At 50.7% G+C, this 18086-nt stretch overlaps 1 protein-coding gene across 1 annotated transcript in view; it reads right to left on the reverse strand.

The window, feature by feature from the left end:
• The window catches only part of LOC119399343 (uncharacterized), a 233338-nt gene that overhangs the window by 105541 nt on the left and 109711 nt on the right, over positions 1-18086 (reverse strand). The window contains exon 3 of the mRNA XM_037666155.2: positions 15233-15649. Within this exon, the coding sequence (XP_037522083.1) occupies positions 15233-15649 (417 nt within the window). The remainder of the gene's footprint in view (positions 1-15232; positions 15650-18086) is intronic.

Here is an 18086-nt window from a genome sequence, read left to right on the forward strand (position 1 = left end):
CGGATCTAACTCAGGCGATCTTGGGATACAGCCAGACAAGTCACCGCAGGGCCACCGCCTACCACCCACAGACCAATGGCCTCACCGAGCGTCTAAATAAGACCATCGCCGACATGTTGTCCATGTGCGTTCACGTCGAACACAATACGTGGGATACCATCCTTCCGTATGTGCCATTTGCATACAACACGGCCGTGCAAGAAACGACGCAGATGACGCCATACAAGTTGGTATACGGAAGTAACACCGCGCTCGACGCCATACTACCCAACGTCAACGACGAAGACGACGCTCGACGCCATACTACCCAACGTCACCGACGAAGACAACCTCGATGTCACTGTCTCTTCAGCGCGCCGAAGAAGCCCGACAACCCGCCCCTCAACGCATCAAGAATCAGCACACGACTGACAGCCGCCGTCGACAAAGCTTCGTGTAATACCAGCCGGGGGACCGTGTTTGGGTCTGGACGCCGACACGCCGACGTACACTTAGTGAAAAACTTCTTCGGCGATACTTCGGCCCACACGGGGTGCTTCGACGTCTCGGCGCTCTAGACTACGAGGTCATCCCGGACGGTATAACGAACTCTCAGCGGCGCCACGCACGAACTGAAGTCGTTCGTGTCAAGCCGTTTTACACGCCTTAGCGAACCTTTGGACTCTGCTTTTTTCTTTATTATTGTACTTTATTTGTGCATGTACTTTTTTCCCCTTTCATGTTCGGTTACAAGCACCGGGACGACTCTTTTTTGTGTCTACATTACGCCAAGCGACATGGGACGACGAGGACAGTATACGATTAGAGCATACGACCGCCCGAACCCTACCGCACTTAAAAGACGTGTCCATCTCGTTCACCCCGTCTCTACAAAGTAGTGACCCGTACTTCTTCACAACACCGACGAAGCATTGTTGAGCCATGAACAGCAAAGAGACGAACCCAAACACGGAAGCTACCGGCCCGACCGGTCATAGCGTCTTTGCGGTTTCCCTCCGACTCCTATCTTACGGGGACCGTAAACCTTCGGTCTCGTTTCTTCAAGCATAGTCGCAATTGGTGCTTTGCGGCGTGCGCACGGAACAACGCAAGTACTATCTCATTGTTTAGGCGCTGCCACTTGCCGCTGCCGAAGAGGTATCCGATCTGCTTTCCGGACCGCCCTCCACCACCTCAAATAGTAATCTCAAGGCTGCACTGCTGGAGCAAACGACGGCGTGACAGCATTTTCGAACCCAAAAGTTGCTCCCCACCGAGGAATTGGGAGACTGCGGGTCAAGCCAGCTTCTTCGTCATATGGGTCAGGTAATGAATGGCAGAATAACCACAAGTGATGACAACTTGCTGCGCGAACCGTTTCTGCAGCGCCTTCCGCCCAATGTAAAAATCGTTCTCCCTATCGCTTCCACGTTCGTCCTCAACACTTTGGCCAGCCTAGCGGACCTGTAAGTAGCAACGCCATCTTTGTCCACCGTTACGCTGTCGTCCAACAACGTAAGTGTACTTCTGCAAACATCATCTGCCACTGCTTCTCCGATCGAAGCGATTTGCAATGACCTGGAACAAGTAGATTGTGCTGTGGAGCGTCGTTACACCCCCCGCGTCACCGAAGAAACTGAAGCACAAGCATCCCACTATATGGACGAGAACAACTCTCCCGGTCTCACACATCACCTCGGATATGTTTATACCACAGCTGTTTTGGACAGGACGTGCGTTACTGTCTCCAACCTTGCGCGTCTCAGGAAAACAAGCAGGCCGACCATTAAAGGCGACGACCGGTCAAGGCCAATGAGAAAGTCGCCTACTTCACGTCACTGACAGGATCACAGGCTAGCAGTACCTGGCGGACACTGGGGCAGAGGTCGACATCATTCCTGGTCAAAGACCGAATATTACCCCCGGACATCAAGCTGTCACCGGCAGCAGGATCCCTGTATACAAATAGCGGTCGCTCCCTCTGAACCTCGGCTTAAACCGTGTGTTTCGTTGGGATTTCCTTGTCGCTGACCTACGCCGTGCCCTCATCGGCACTGACTTCTTGAACCATCGTGGATTGCTGGTCGACGTCAAACGACAACGCCTGCTAGACACTACTACAGTATTCTTCACGGTGTCCTTGCCCATGATTCATGCATAATTGCCCCAAATACAACAGTGGCCGATCACCATTTCTACTGGCTTCTTCGAGAATTGACCTTTCCTAAACGTCATGCACGCCACCATGCGTTGGTGTAGTACATCACGGGGAAAAAGAGCACTGAACTCCGTGGCCTGCTTCAGCCTCGCGTTCAGGGTTGTCGTAACGCACGTGGTTCGTCGCTGCACACACCGTCTGCGGACGTCATCGTGCGTTTAGCACTTGTTCTTTAGCAACGTGCTGGCCGTCGTAGTCTACGGAGTACGCCATGTTTTATCTGGAAAGGCGTGTCATGCGGCGAAACTGAAGTTACCAGCAAAAATGTATATTATCACTTCATTGACAGCTGACGCCTTTCATTGTGTGACACGAGTCCGTACCTGCGGAAAACGACTTCCTCGTACCGCTTTCGCGCCTAGCGGGCTCGTAGTCTTAACGAATCGCTATTTACATTGTAAGAGTAACACGCACGAACGATTCTCCCATTCGTACAGTGTTCTGTAGTGCCTGGGTTTTTTTATTGCCTCCGTTTTCTGTAAACCTTCATTGTCGGAGATTAACTATATGTTTTGCATTGTAAAGGAAGAAGGAAAAGAAAAAGGACGAGACACATTTTTTTTCTTTTTGCATTGCAACACAGTTTTTTTAATCGGAATGCACTAATGGTGCTTATATGTTTCCTTAGCTTTTTCTTGGTCAGATGCACATGCCTGGGAGAGATGTGCTACGGTGCGCCCCCACGGCTCCTGTTTTCATGTACCGCATTAACACAAGCCAGGTATATGTCATGCCTTGGTGCGCGAAGTGTGGTATCTACGTAATAACCCTTGTTCTTTTGGATACGTGCTAGCAACTATCCTCCAATGTCATCCCGAAAAGTCGTATAGATTAAGAGCGAACAAGGCATTGTACAAATTTCTAAGGTACACAGACTTGCACGAGCGGCTGTAAATGATGCCGTATACGGCACAAGACTGCCGCTCTGTTCTATGACGGTGTGTGTGTGTTCTTCCCCTCTGTTTTTCTTTTTATTTACTCTTTCGATCTCCGTCATCCCTTCCCACTGAGCAAGGTAGCATACCCATTATGCTAAACTGCTTAACATCCCTGCCTTTCCTCTCTCTCCTGGTTTGCTTTCTTCCTTCGGATACATGGCCAACGAAAGCGGAGTATAAATTTCGACCGTAGGCGTGCAAGCTTTGGCTACGATTCGCGGGAACTTCCTTCCAAGTGTCCATTCTCTACTTATCGAGCGATATGAAGGAGCTTTAGCGCCGAGGACCCCAATGCGTTGGGTCCCCGCGTTCTTGCGTTCTTTTGTGCTCTACCCCCTTTCTTCCGTTCGCTAGCCGCATAACCAAAGGAAAGTACAGCAGAACGCAAGAGCGTGCTTACACATGCCACTTGAGGGCCCCGGCAGAAAGCTCTGCTATAAAAGTAACTGAAAGGTTGTATGCTCGCACGTCACCTCCGCCTTTAACTTTTCATTCTCATTTATAGCTATGCTTAAACTTCATGCCGAAGTATGGCTGAGTTTACCTTTGATTTATTTCACAATTCATTCTATAATTATTTTGGAACGTGTGATATGGCGGCAAGTTCAACGGCCCCTTTATTTGAAAGGGTCGTTAGGTATGGCGACGTGAACAGCGCTCGAAACACACAAGGACGAATAACCGACGAGGACTAACGCTGACTTCCAATTGAAATTTATTAACACGAACATGGAAAATGAGAACAAGACGGTACACGTGATCACCGCTCATTCACTTGCGCATGACGGGAGACATAGAAAGGGAACCGAGAGACACAAAGGAGTAATATAGCAAGAACCACAAGAAACCGCGAATAGACACCACGAAAATCAACCGGAGTATCTCTAGCTTATCTGACCGGATGAACTAAGGTAATCTATTAGTTTGTCAAATAAGAGCGATTGAAGCTGCTGCAATTTTCTTTAGCGGTAGCTTCAGCTTGAATGATGATGCGCGTGCTATCCTGGCGATGCCTACCTAAAATCTGTGTTATCAAATGCTGGAGCACACTCGCATGGTGAACAGTGAATGGCGAGAAAACCTTCTGTCCCTCTGTGTACCTTTTGGTTATGCTCCTGCAAATTTACACTAAGACACCTGCCCGTCTGGCCGATATAAGTCTGTCCGCTTGAAAGTGGTATGCTATACACAACGCTACTAGAGCAGTCAACAAATTTATTTCTGTTATAAAGATGTTTATTGGCGGACACTCGGCGACGATGAACGACAGCGACAGTCAAGGCGGGGCCGACTCTGCGCGAGCTGCGCGCTGTCCGAAGAGGGCAACCCACTAGAAGGGGCCGGAGAGGACGACCCACTTCAGAGTTCCAATAAGCTTCGCTACAATTACTCCGGGTGCGAAAAGGGAGCCGCCTGGCGACCTAACAACTTGTCACAATGAGCGGGTCATGGTACGCCTTGAGGCGCTCCACGTTTACAATGTCGCGCCCTCGACGGCGCATGTCCGAGGATGGATCGATTGGTTCGATCAGATAGTTTACAGGGGATGTGCGTTCAACAACACGGTAGGGGCCTTCGTATTTGGGCAGTAGTTTTGAAGAGAGGCCAGGTGCAGTGGTAGGGATCGAGAGCCATACGAGCGCTCCAGGGAGGAACGTCGGCTCAGAAGTGATTTTGTCACCGCTAATGCTCCTCTGCCGCTCTTGGTCCTGCGTAGTGAAGGTGTTGGCAAGTTCGCGACATTCTTCAGCAAGTCGGGCGGTAGCAGAAATCGGCGCACACTCGGACCGATCCGGCTTGTATGGAAGGATTGTGTCGATTGTGTGCGAGGGGTGCCTGCCATACAATAAGAAAAGGGAGAAAAACCAGTGGTGCTCTGAGCGGCGGTATTGTAGGCGTAGGTGACGAAGGGCAGAATGGCGTCCCAGTTGGTGTGATCGGCGGCTACGTACATGGAGAGCATGTCGCCGAGCGTACGGTTAAAGCGTTCGGTGAGGCCATTCGTCTGCGTGTGGTAAGCAGTAGTTTGGCGGTGAACAACGTTGCACTCTTTTAGAATGGCTTCGACGACTTCCGACAAGAAGACACGGCCTCGATCGCTGAGTAGCTCCTGGGGTGGACCGTGACGTAGCATGAATCGGTGGAGCAGGAAGGAGGCCACATCGCGCGCTGTAGCCGCTGGGAGGGCGGCAGTTTCGGCATATCGCGTGAGGTGGTCTACAGCGACGATGGCCCAGCGGTTACCAGCAGAGGTCAGAGGAAGTGGGCCATACAAATCGATGCCAACACGCCCAAACGGCCGGTCAGGGCAAGGTAGAGGTTGCAGACCTGCCGGCGACAGGTGCGTTGAAGTTTTGCGGCGCTGACAATCCATGCAAGAGCGAACGAACTTCTGCACGTAGCGGTACATCCCTCGCCAAAAGTACCATTGGCGGATGCGGTGGTAAGTTTTCGATACCCCAGAATGCGCACACTGCGGATCAGCGTGGAACGATTCGCATATGTCAGAACGCAGACTTCGGGGTATTACTAGTAGACACTGGCGGCCGTCGCCGCTGTAATTGCGTCGGTGGAGGAGGTCGTCGCGGACGGCGAAATGGTGGGCTTGACGACGCAAAGCGCGAGTGGATGGTGTTGCCGATGGATCAGTCAGCAAGTCCATCAGTGAGGCAATCCAGCGATCCTTGCGCTGTTCGGTAGCGAGTGTCTGAATGTCGATGGAAGAAACGGCAAGGGGAGACACTGAGCTGTGGGCATTGTCGTCAGGCAAGGGAGAGTGCGACAGGGCGTCGGCGTCAGCATGCTGGCGTCCGTTGCGGTACAGTACGCGGATGTCGTAGTCTTGCAGGCGAAGTGCCCCACGGGCGAGACGGCCTGAGGGATCTTTCAATGACGACAACCAGCACAGCGCATGATGGTCGGTGACGACATCAAACGAGCGACCATACAAATAAGGTCGGAACTTCGTAAGGGCTCAGATGATTGCCAGGCATTCTTTCTCCGTGACGGTGTAATTGGTCTCGGCTTTAGTAAGCGTGCGACTTGTATGTGCGATGACATGTTCCAGGAACCCAGGTTTGCGCTGTGCAAGGACAGCGCCGAGGCCAACACCGCTGGCGTCCGTGTGTACCTCTGTAGGGGCCGTAGGGTCGTAGTGGCGTAGTATCGGAGGAGACGTCAACAAACGACGGAGCTTCGCGGAAGCGGCGTCGCACTCTGACGACCACGTATTGAGAGGCTGCTAAGGAGCTTTGTCAGCGGCGATATGATAGTCGCGAAGTTTAGTATGAAGCGTCGAAAGTAGGAGCATAGTCCTACAAAACTGCGCAGTTCTTTGATGGACGTAGGTTTGGGGCACTCTGTCACGGCCCGAAGCTTGGCCGGATCGGGGAGAATTCCGTCCTTGGACACGACGTAGCCTAGTATTGTCAGCTGCCGTGCTGCAAATCGGCACTTCTTTAGGTTCAGTTGTAGCCCGGCGTCGCTCAAACGCGTCAAAACAAGTCGCAGGCGTTGAAGATGCGTGGAGAAGTCCGGGGCGAAAACGACGACGTCGTCGAGGTAGCACAGGCACGTGTGCCATTTCAAGTTGCGCAGAACGGTATTCACCATGCGCTCAAAGGTCGCGGGCGCATTACACAGCCCAAACGGCATGACGTTGAATTCGTACAAGCCGTCGGGTGTGACAAACGCTGTCTTGGGTCGAGCGTCATCAGCCATGGGGACTTGCCAGTACCCTGAGGGCAAATCGAGCGACGAAAAGAATTCTGCTCCTTGCAGGCTGCCAATGGCGTCGTCTATTCGAGGAAGGGGATAAACGTCCTTACGGGTGATCTTATTGAGTCGGCGGTAGTCCACGCAGAACCGCACAGAGCCGTCCTTCTTCGCAACGAGAACGACAGGAGACGCCCACGGGCTGTTTGAGGGTCGAATAATATCGCGGCGAAGCATGTCTTCGACTTGCTCGTTAATTACACGACGCTCTGCTGGAGATACGCGATATGGACGTTGCCGCAGTGGTGGTTGGGCGCCAGTGTCGATGTGATGCGTGACAGCAGACGTGCGGCCGAGAAAAGTTTGCGCGACATCGAACGAAGAACGAAATTCTTCCAACAGGCAGAGAAGCTGGGAACGCTGGACCGACGTAAGGTTGTCAGCAATTGAGGAAGCAAATACATCAGCGGGTGACGAGTCAGATGTGGAAACAGCACTGAGCGTACGGGAGCTGGCACAGTGCGTGTCACCCGGTGCGTTCATAACTTGTGCGTCTTCGAGGGCTTCCGCTCGGCCGAGACATTCCCCTCGCACCAACGTAACAATGTACGGGGATGGGTTCGTAACGAAAATATCGGTGTCGCCCTGAGTGACTTCTACGGTCGCAAATGGCACCGGCAAACCTTTCCAGGTGAAAACGCGGTCAGAGGGGGAAAGGAGTGCAACGGTGTCGGAGAGACCGGTGCAATAGACGGACACAGCCGTTGACGAATTGTCAGGAACTGTGGTGTCGTCTTTGACGTGTGCCTTGGTCGCAGCCGGTGGACTATCCGCCGGCGTCAAATCTGAGAATGGTGAGAGCTCTATTTCGGCTGGTGCGCAATGAATTACGGCGTCGTGGCGAGCGAGAAAATCCCAACCCAGGATGACATCGTGAGAGCATGAAGAAATTATGATGAATTCGACGGCGTACAGAGCGTCCTGAATGATGACACGGGCTGTGCACACCGCTGTCGGGAGAATGGTTTGGGCGCTGGCTGTACGGAGGGAGAGCCCGGAAAGGGGCGTCGTCACTTTTCGTAGTAGTCGGCTAAATTTAGCGTCCATAACGGATACGGCAGCTCCAGTGTCCACAAGGGCCAATGTGCGCACGCCATCCACAAGCACGTCTACTACGTTCGATGCGCTTTGCTGAGGGCTTTGGCAGTTCGATAGCGTCGCAGCCTTTGCCTCTTGGACTGCGACGACTAGTTTTCCTGGTCTCGGGCGACCGGACGAGGCCGCATCGGTGACAGTGAGCGGCGTCTTGGGGATGGCGAACGGCGGGTAGATGGAGACGGGCGTGAAGTCGGTGACATAGGCGGCGGCGGCTCGTAATATGGACGGCTGTACTGGCTGGTGACGGTCGGTCCGGCTCGAGGCGGCTGCATGCGATTGCAATAGCGGGCGACGTGACCGGCGCAACCGCACGCAAAGCAGATGGGGCGGTTGTCGGAAGTGCGCCATCGGCTTGCCGGGCTAGGTCCCATCCATGTCGCAGGACGCGAGGGACGGGGTGGCTGCTGGTATGACTGCATGGTGGGCTGCAGTCGTGGCGTATGGATGACGTCGGCGTACGCAGCCGGCACACTCTCTTCGAAGGCCTGAGGCCTTGCGACGGCTCCGGCGTAAGTAAGTGGTGGAACCACAGGGATCGCTGGAGGCGGCCTGGCCAGAACTTGCGCGTAACTGAGCGGCGCAGTCGCCCGAGGGGGTTGGTGGTATTCGGGCATGACCTCCGCGATTTCATGCTCAATAGCCCGGCGTAGGGGCAGCAGTGGGGTCGACGGCTGTTCAACAGGCTGCGGGTGAGCGAAGGCCAGTAGAGAGAACTGGCGGGCAATCTCCTCGTGCACGAAGGACTTGATTTCGGCGAGCAAGGCGGAGTGGTCCGAAATAGCCGACATGGCAGCGAGATCGGCGTCGCGTGATGGAGGTCGACGCGTCATCAGCCGCTGCCGGCGCAGCTCCTCGTAGCTTTGGCACAGTGTGATGACCTCAGCCACAGTGCAAGGGTTTTTGGCAAGTAGCATGGTGAAGGCATCGTCGTCGATGCCTTTCATGACGTTCCGGATCTTCTCAGCTTCAGACATGGTCGCGTTGGCTTTCTTGCACAAGTCCAGGACGTCTTCAATGTAACTCGTGAAAGATTCGCCGGACTGCTGGGCTCGTTCCCGTAAGCGCTGTTCAGCTTGCAGCTTACGAGCCGCAGGGCGGCCAAACACGTCGACGATGGCGGTCTTGAAAGCGGACCACGTAGCGAAATCGGATGCGTGGTTGTTGTACCATAGGCTTGCGACACCCGCGAGGTAGAAAACCAAGTTGCTCAGTTTTCCTGCCTCGTCCCATTTATTGGGTACGCTGACACGCTCGTAAATCGCGAGCCAGTCCTCGACGTCGGTGCCATCCGCCGGTGATAAGAGGAGGATCGCGGATGCGGGGGACACCAGGACAGGATGTCGGTGCAGGGGGAGGCGTTTGCTGGGTGGCATCTTGAGCCATGGTAGAGGGCACGGCACGGGATCGAAGCTCCAAGGGCATTGAATGCTGACCGTAGCTGTTTGAAGGTCACAGCACTCTCCACCAAATTATAAAGATGTTTATTGGCGGACACTCGGCGACGATGGACGACAGCGACAGTCAAGGCGGGGCCGACTCTGCGCGAGCTGCGCGCTGTCCGAAGAGGGCAACCCACTAGAAGGGGCCGGAGAGGACGACCCACTTTAGAGTTCCAATAAGCTTCGCTACACTGTGTTTAATTTTGCATGAGCTTTCATACTGTTTTATAGGGTCAGTCCTGGCGCTCAGCTCAGACAGCTTATGCGGTGCCGTAAATACGAATGAGATGCTCGCCTTCTCACCTACCTTTTTGAACTTGTGAGAAATGGCATGTTGATATATAACGGGATGCCCGCCACCTTATTTCTCACTGTTGCCTGAAGATTAGTAGAACTACTCGACTGCTTCAAATTTCGCGCAGCTTGTCAGCAACAGAGACGAGAAGGTAACGGGGATAGCCAGCTGCCCTCAATCTACCTATCTGCGAGAAGAATGTATGCCTCGAGGTATTCCCGCAGAAATCAGTTCAGAGATCTTCCATCATCATTCTGCGCGACCAATTTCACTGCCTACAAAGTCAGGCAACGTACAACCAAACATCCCGTTTGACGCTACAGAATTTTCAAAGCTGACCAAGTGTCGGGCGCAGAGGCTTGCCGATGTGTACACCGTCCTCCTTATCCTTGTCGATTTATTCGCGGCATCCACTATCTCTTCATCATCTGGTTTTTTGGAAATAGGGGAACGAAATGTCTGCATGTTCCGTCAAGTTTTATCACAACCTGGAACAGAGCATGCAATCCTTCCACGCAAGTCCGTCTCCTCGTCTTGACAGAATTGTGTCACTAGGACAAGCCTATAGTGACCACGCGGCACAGTTTAATATTCAAAACGAGCGAGCGTAGGAACAACGATGGACGGAGGGCTGCTCGCTCGTCTCCCACGCTCTATTTCCTTACAGGGCCTTTCGCGCCCACCAGGGGTAGCATGACACTGCGGTTTACGGAAAGTCCCATTCCCAATCATGGCGCAACCATCCAGCTGGACAAAAGCAGTGCAACATAACGTCCGCCATCGTATCATCACCACTGGTCCACTCACCTTTTTTGCTCACCGACGACGACCTACCCCTGAAAAGCACAATGTTGTCAGGGCTTGGTTCGAACACATGCTAGAACTTGAAATAATAATGCCACGTACGTTTCTGATCACTTTTGCTGCATTCGCCCACAAAGGCTGTCGGCAACGTTCAGCGCAAACCGCGCCTCATTCTTCGAGAAGCTTCACGATTGTTGTAGATGATTTTGTTAAGATTGCGCGTAAGACGCGAACGCTCGAGCTCATTCTAGAGATTGCGCAACCACCAGCGATATCGCTGGAAAGTTCCATAGCGCCTGTATATAAGCCGACGCGCTTGACCGCTTGTCAGTTGATCGACGGACGACGCCCTGTTCGCCGCTATCATTGTACAGCGTGTATTGCTGTAGTGCTAGTTCTGATTTTCCGGCCACAAGTTCGGCCAAATAAACAGCTTCATCCTGCAAACGCCGACTGCTGTCTTCGTCGAGGTCACGACCACGTGACAATAAGACTGTCATCTAGCGGCTGGGCATTGTGAATCCCACGCAAAGATGACATCAACACAATATGCACTTCTTCAAAGCGTAGTCAATTAAGGACACAAACGTCATGGTGTCCGCTTCAGAGTAATATGATCAACAACGCCTGTGCTCATGCATGCCCTACCACTTTACGCTTCAGCATCAGGGCAGGCAGAGGTTCGTAGCTTCAGCCGCGAACGCGCGCAAGCGTTCCACTTCCCTTCGACATTGTTGCCCGTCTGCGGTGCTTATTGCAGTAGTTTTATTAGTCGTTGCTATCGCACTCGAAACAGTCGGCGGCGGAGAAACACCGTTGGTGCATGTGGAATCTGCACTACTCCGACAATGAGCAGCAAACCTCTAACACAAAGCGAAAAGCACATAATGTAACTGCGTCTAGGGCGACTGCCCGATCCTAGCGCGGCCACTGTTTTTCGCTGGTATCGAGACGCTTTAACCATGGGCTTCGAGATGGCGCGCTGGCAGAAAATTTGCTGGCACGCATTCTCGGAGGCGATGCGTCAACTGCGTTGTCAACGGATCGTTCTCTATCGGCTCTAGTAAGCGTGCACCCACACGATGGACAGCTTGGCTGAAATCCTTTCCGCGGACGATGGTTCCGCCGCCCGTACGGCTGCGAAGCCCATCCAGACGCGGACGAAGCGAGTAGACGAACGCGGCGGGGAAAGAGAGCATGATGGCTCCATCTCAAGCGAGAGCTGCCCCTTTCGTCGTGCTCTGCGTGGCCTGTAAGTCCCAAACTGACGCTTGTATTTGCTTTAGATTTGTGTCCAAAAGCTTCGACGGCAAGGCATTCATGACGATTTGGCAACGTTTCCGAGAGCCGTAATCGTTTTCTCGGGTTTAGGTAGTGTTTCCATTGGTGGAACATAGCCTCGGAGATTTGCGGTAGCTCGAATGCTAGCAAGTCTTAGAGGCCGTAGTGTACAAATGTTTGCTTGTTCTTCTCTCTCTAGATGGCGCGAATGGTGCAGGAGTCTTTTTTTTATGTTTTTGTCTTTGTCGTTGTTTTTCGTTGAAGAATGAGTTTGAAAGGAAACGATGATTAGCTGCAATGGATGTTGTTTTGCCGGAATTAAATGATGAACGGCGCTTGTTTCCTGCAAAAAGAACTCTTTTGCAAAATGACTATATAGGTGAACAAAATTCAGAAGAAAACAAGTCGCGTCGTCACATAAATTCATAGCTGAAGTCGTGTAGGTAGAGGGAACTACCCGCGCAAAAGCCCGAACAGAACGCGAGAAAAAAGAAAAGAAGGTCGTGCCTGTTGCCAGACCCTTATAACTTCGTTGGCTAAACCTACAAAAAAACAACAGAAAAAAAAAGAGTTGCGGTTGTTGCCACACATATAATGGCACCCTTGGTTAAAGTTACCACCACCGCCAAACTCCAGATGCGCAAAATAGCTTGGCATTTTCTGTCTGCGAGGTCTGCGGACGACGGACGGATGGCACAAATCCGTGACGCGTGGTTACGTCACGTCATGCGCCATCCGCAACGGAAAAGACCAATTTAGTCCATCGTGTGGATACACGCTATGTGTCACGCCGCATTACTTCACTTCACCGCTCACAGAGGGCACCCCCGCTCGGCTAACCCCGCCAACAGAGAGCACCGTGCGGGACAGAATGTGTGAGAGATATAAGGTGCGTTTGTGGAGTGTCGTGCATCTGCCTCGGTAGCTTAGTCGGTAGAAGGACGGGCGCTTATCGTCGCGGACCGAGAGGTCGTGGGTTCGACTACCGGCGGCGGAACTTTTTCTTAGTTTTTTCTGTCTCATCCGTTAACGTCCATTTTATCAACGTTATATCCGTAACGGAAATGCGTCACTGCAATACCCTGGCATAAAACATTTTCGTGTTAAAATACTCTTAAGATTCCATTTCATCTGTTCTATGTCGGGAATAAATATTGTGGCTAAGAAGTGCTTTGCTAGGTGCGCTCAAAGTTCAGAAAGTGCGAATTGGTGGAGAAGTGTTTCTTGCGGCCGTAGTTTGTATAATTTTTAGGCGAACAAATTTTTTTAAACTAACCTCGAAATCATTGTCCTGGGTCTTAAACCTGCTCCAAGAGTAAGTTTCATCGCGAATTGCGACTAGAACCTCGTGTTCGTACTTATATGGTACACATTAGCTCTTTTTATTCTGTTTTTTTTTTAATTTCGAAAGCCTAGACACACATCAGGGGTCAGTCCAGTCCTTTCAAAACGTGAGAGAGGGAGAAAGGGGCGGGGTTGTTAGTGACATATAGTGAGTGTTAGTGAGCCCTTTGGGCTTCTTTGTGTTATAGGCAAGAATTGTATTTAGTGCAGGAGCAAGGCATAACCCAAAACAATGACGGTGGAGGGGGAACGTGTGCGATTAGATTCGGGAGAAGGGGTGATGATCTAAGGGCCCCGTCTTTTCATCTGCCGCGAAGACAATCCACTCTCTCAGACTTCACATTTTGGACCGATAATGCATGGGTAAGGTCGCCTGCCAAGCCTAGTCGCGGAATATAATGCTTTCTCCAAGCTTCCTAGCTTCTCCAACCAAGTACTGGGACGAGGCCTGCCAAAACGCTACGTCGATGCGCACAATCGCCTTGAGCATTCGAAAATTGTTATGGTAAAAGCCTCATATGCCTCATGCGAACTCGACCTTGAGAGGAAAGCCGGCGTCGTACAGCAACAGTCAAATGACAATTCGCCCGCCTCGTGGATCGAGGCGCACGAGCTACCTGTTCCTCTCGTCGTTGCGACGTTCGCGTGACTAAAAAAATGAAAGGCGGTGTTCGCATAATATAAAGGCGCGCTAAATTATCCAAACCGGGTGGTTTTCGCCTTCGAGTAGACTTACACGAGTGCGTACGGGGCACTGCGTGTTTTTCTTCTGTGAAAGTACGGCTGATATTATACTTCCAGTTAAACGAGTTAAACAGCAATTTTGGCTTCGGTATCGAGGGGGCGCCTTCGCAGTGACGTGTCAACAAGTCTGACGTCACGGGAAGACTACAACTCCCGACATACTATCAACAGCTGCCACTTTGCTGTCAGTCGCATGCAGTTCATGTATAGAAGGTTTTGCAAACCCAGTGTACTGAGCTGACTCGTCGTGATAATGTCCATTGCGATGGTGCTGGCTTGCGGATGCTGGGTGACGAAAACTTTAAAATGAAAGTAAAATATGTTATGCGTGTTGTCTGGCTCCGGTGCGTGGAGAACGTTGATAGAGCGCACTGTGGCAACTAAAATGTCCCTTTTCGGATGCCTCAAAATTGTGTCAGTACTCATTTAAAGTGTTCAGGGTACCGGCACGTGGGTACACCACGTAGCGGCGGCCGCAATACAAACACTATGCAACAGGGGAAGCGACACAAAATGTCGTGCTCGAAGCAGATCTCACAACTTCCGGCTTCACTGAGCTATGTCGTCAGTAATTGTTAAGGACCGAACATGTCCTGCGCCAGTGTGCGCCAAACCCAGAGTGCATATTTTGAAGCACTTGTAGTTACGTAAATGCCATGCGTTACATCTGAAGGCGTCCAGCTCACAAGAAATGTGGGGGATCGCACGTGCGATTAAAATAGGGCGTATAGGTGTGTTTCGTAGAAGAAGATATCCATTTTTCAATCCAGTTACATCGAGCTCCGTACAATATAGGCGGCCGACTGAGGCAGGCAGTGTTTGAAAGAGCATATAACGTACTACGCACAGCGCCGCCTTGCGTGAATGTTCAGAAAGTAAGACGACCGTCCAGCAATCATTAAATACTCTTTTTGCTCCTTTTCGACATTCCAGGCATGGACATTCTCACTGTTTTCTTTTCTAAACCTTAACAGTAATACTGCAGTTCATAATGCTCTCACAATCAATAAATCAGCGAATTCGTGGTGCACCCCTTTACCGCTCACTGATGACATTGCAAAAGGCAGGGTAACCAATTTTATTGTGCGCTTGATGCGAGGTTTTAAATTTTTTACTGCACGCGGTGCAATATTGTTGCACATACGCATTCGCGCTAGCCTCCATCGAGAGATTAACAGTGTTTTATTAGCGCTTTAAAAAATTTTTCAGGCCACACTTCATTGTAACTTACTTACAAAGATCAAAGTAATATTCGCTTGAGTCTCTTCTTAAGTGAATAGAATTCACAATCCACCGATCGGTGTCAGAAAACACTTACCAGTCGGGGGATTTCCCGTGCGAAGATTCACAGTGATATCAGCGGGATTCCGAGGTGACGTATATTTCTGGATTGTAACATTAACCTTGAATGCCTCGGCTTCGTCGCCGTCTGGGTGTGTTCCGTTGTATATTTTTCCATCATAACTAGCGCACCAACCAGTCATATCGACGCGGCAGGTTACGTCTATCCCGTGGGGTTTTGCGGTGCACGATCTGCCGTTTTTATTGTTGTCTCGCGTTGCTCCTGTGTGTAGTGTCCCATTTGTCAGGTTGAATGCGTAAACTAAGATTTGAGTGTGTCCGCTGCTGTTGCCAATGGTAACGTTGAAATGCCTGTCTGGTAAAGGTAGATTATAATCCTCGGTAAACAAGGACTCAGGTAGCCAGCTGATAGCTGACATATGGGCCAGGAAATCTGAAATAAAAAAATGGACAACCATGATCAGTACGAAAGGTCGAGTTCTTTTGCATTTTACGAGAAGACGCTGTCCCTAAAAACATCCTCACGCGTTAAAAGGTCACGCGCGAAATTTTGTCTTTGTTGTTTTCGTGTATGGCAGCCTTACTCACACATGCGGCTGGAGTGGTCAATATTCACCAGACCACGCGCAAGAAAAAGTTCTCTGAGGTTTAATTATTCCAAACCTTGTTATCACGAGCGAAAGGTGCGCGCTCTCTCTGTTCTTCCTTCTGGCACGTCGAACACGAGCGCTCGGAAAGGTTGAAAGACGAGCTGACGAACGGAGTGTAGTGAAAGAAAGGGCGAAATGACCAAGGACCACATTTTGATTATCCAAGCGTGCAACTCCGATAGTGTTCGCTGGAGACTCGTGCACAACTTTAACGCCACAGCTAGATTTGGGACCTCTGAGTGATTTGTGGGCCCTTTAAACCTTCGCCCGTTCACGTGGTACCGCAGCGGCGAGGCTCTGAGCGAGCGCAGTTGCGGTACAATGTGCTGGCTGGGAGGTCTCTCAGCAGCGGATCACGTGGTGTGACGTCACGCGTGCCACACTTGCGCTCCGTCCACTCAAAATCATCACGACGCGACGAAGACATGGAGTAGAAGAGCTTTCGCTCTAATATAAAATAATTTCACCCGCCCCTATATCGAATGTGTATAACAAGTTCGTGGTAATGCGAAGCAACAACCGGCTAGCAAATCCAACATTTTCTTCAATGTTATGGTGATTCATTAGTTTTGGTCAGTGTAATTCACCCACTTCGAACGATCTCGGTGCTAAAATGACTTTCGAAGCGTGAAACACGTCGTGGAAATGCGTTGATGAAAACATAACGAAGTTGGCAGATAATACTTTTTCTTAAGCCTTCCTATATGACGTCAAGTACGCAAATGCTCAGAGAGTCAGAAATTCTGCCTTCTTATAGCTATACCAGCGGCTGTCAGGGCGCGTGTATCGTATGTACCCTGATGCTAACTCGTTTTCGTAACTTTGGCATTTCTTAGGTATTTAGAAACTGCCCTAGAATTAGCATATACGTCAATAAAAATAACAATACATATCTTTGGGAAAACCAAGATATACTTTACATAAATATAGCAGTTGCCAACGTTCTTAAAATCAATGTTATTAAAATCTTATTAAATTGAAGCTAAAAGCAGAAATGTAACCCGCTACGGTGGTCTAGCGGTTATGGTTCTCGACTGCTGACCCGAAAGTCGCGGAATCGAGTCCCGGCCGCGGCGGCCACATTTCAATGGAGGTGAAATGCTAGAAGCCCGTGTACTTAGATTTCAGTGCACGTTAAAGAACACCAGAAGGTCAAAATTTCCAGAGCCCTCCACTAAGGGCATTTCTCACAATCATATTGTCGTTTTAAGACGTAAAACGTAACTGTTATTATTATTATAGGAAAAATGTAAGATGCGAAACAAGAAGGAAAACTGGTTAGCCTGTAACTGCGCTACATCATAGAGCAGACTAAAAAGTTTTCGGTGTATTTTTCATACGTATTGCGGTGTAAGACTGAAGAAAGGCCCATGAAAATATAAAACTATCACTCGACAACACGTTAGACTGGCTTTGTGATGCAAGGTAATTATCACCGGTGGACTTGAAGACTGGCCACTGGTAACTTGAAGTCGGTGAGCGAGATCCAGGAAATACCTCTAAATCACCCGAAATATGTATTCAAGTTTAAGGTCGTGCCGTTCGGACTTTGTTCAACACGTGGGACGTTCCAGCGAGCGATAGACAGTCTTGGCCGGCCTTAAGTAGCAGTTCTGTCTCGTCTACTTGGGTGACGTCATTTTTTGCTGAGAACTTTGGTGATTAAGCGGGCTCAGACAATATTAGGGATCATCAGGTCATTCCGGCTCACCTAAACCGGAATCCTGTCATTTTCACAGAATTTTCTTTAACCTGTCGATAAGAAGACAGTGCGCCGGTTTCTTCACATGTGTGCCCACTCTCGAGGCTTCGTAAGAAACTTTTGCGGCATCGTCACACATTTCACACGTTTGACTAAATCACGCGCATATTTCAAGAAGGAAACTCCGTAGGTTGAAGCGCTAGTGATCAAACATATGTAGTTACCGCCGGTTCTGCAGCATTTCAATAAAGAAGCTGAAACCGAAATTCACGCCGGCGAAAACAGTGTTTGACGTAATGCCATACTTTTATAGAGGACTGACGATCTTCAAGAGAAATTTGCTAATGTTCGCCTCTGGCTACCAAAGCCTAGGCCAGCTATTCCACTTCAGAAGAAGGATGCCTCACCATTACTTGGGCTACACCGATATTTCGTCCCTACCAGTGCGGCAAACCCTTCAATGTTGTGAGTGTGACGACCACGTCTTCTCACGGCTGGCACACTTAAGGAAACCTTCA

This window comes from Rhipicephalus sanguineus, chromosome 7 (assembly GCF_013339695.2).
Source record: "Rhipicephalus sanguineus isolate Rsan-2018 chromosome 7, BIME_Rsan_1.4, whole genome shotgun sequence".
NCBI classification, from domain to species: domain Eukaryota; kingdom Metazoa; phylum Arthropoda; class Arachnida; order Ixodida; family Ixodidae; genus Rhipicephalus; species Rhipicephalus sanguineus.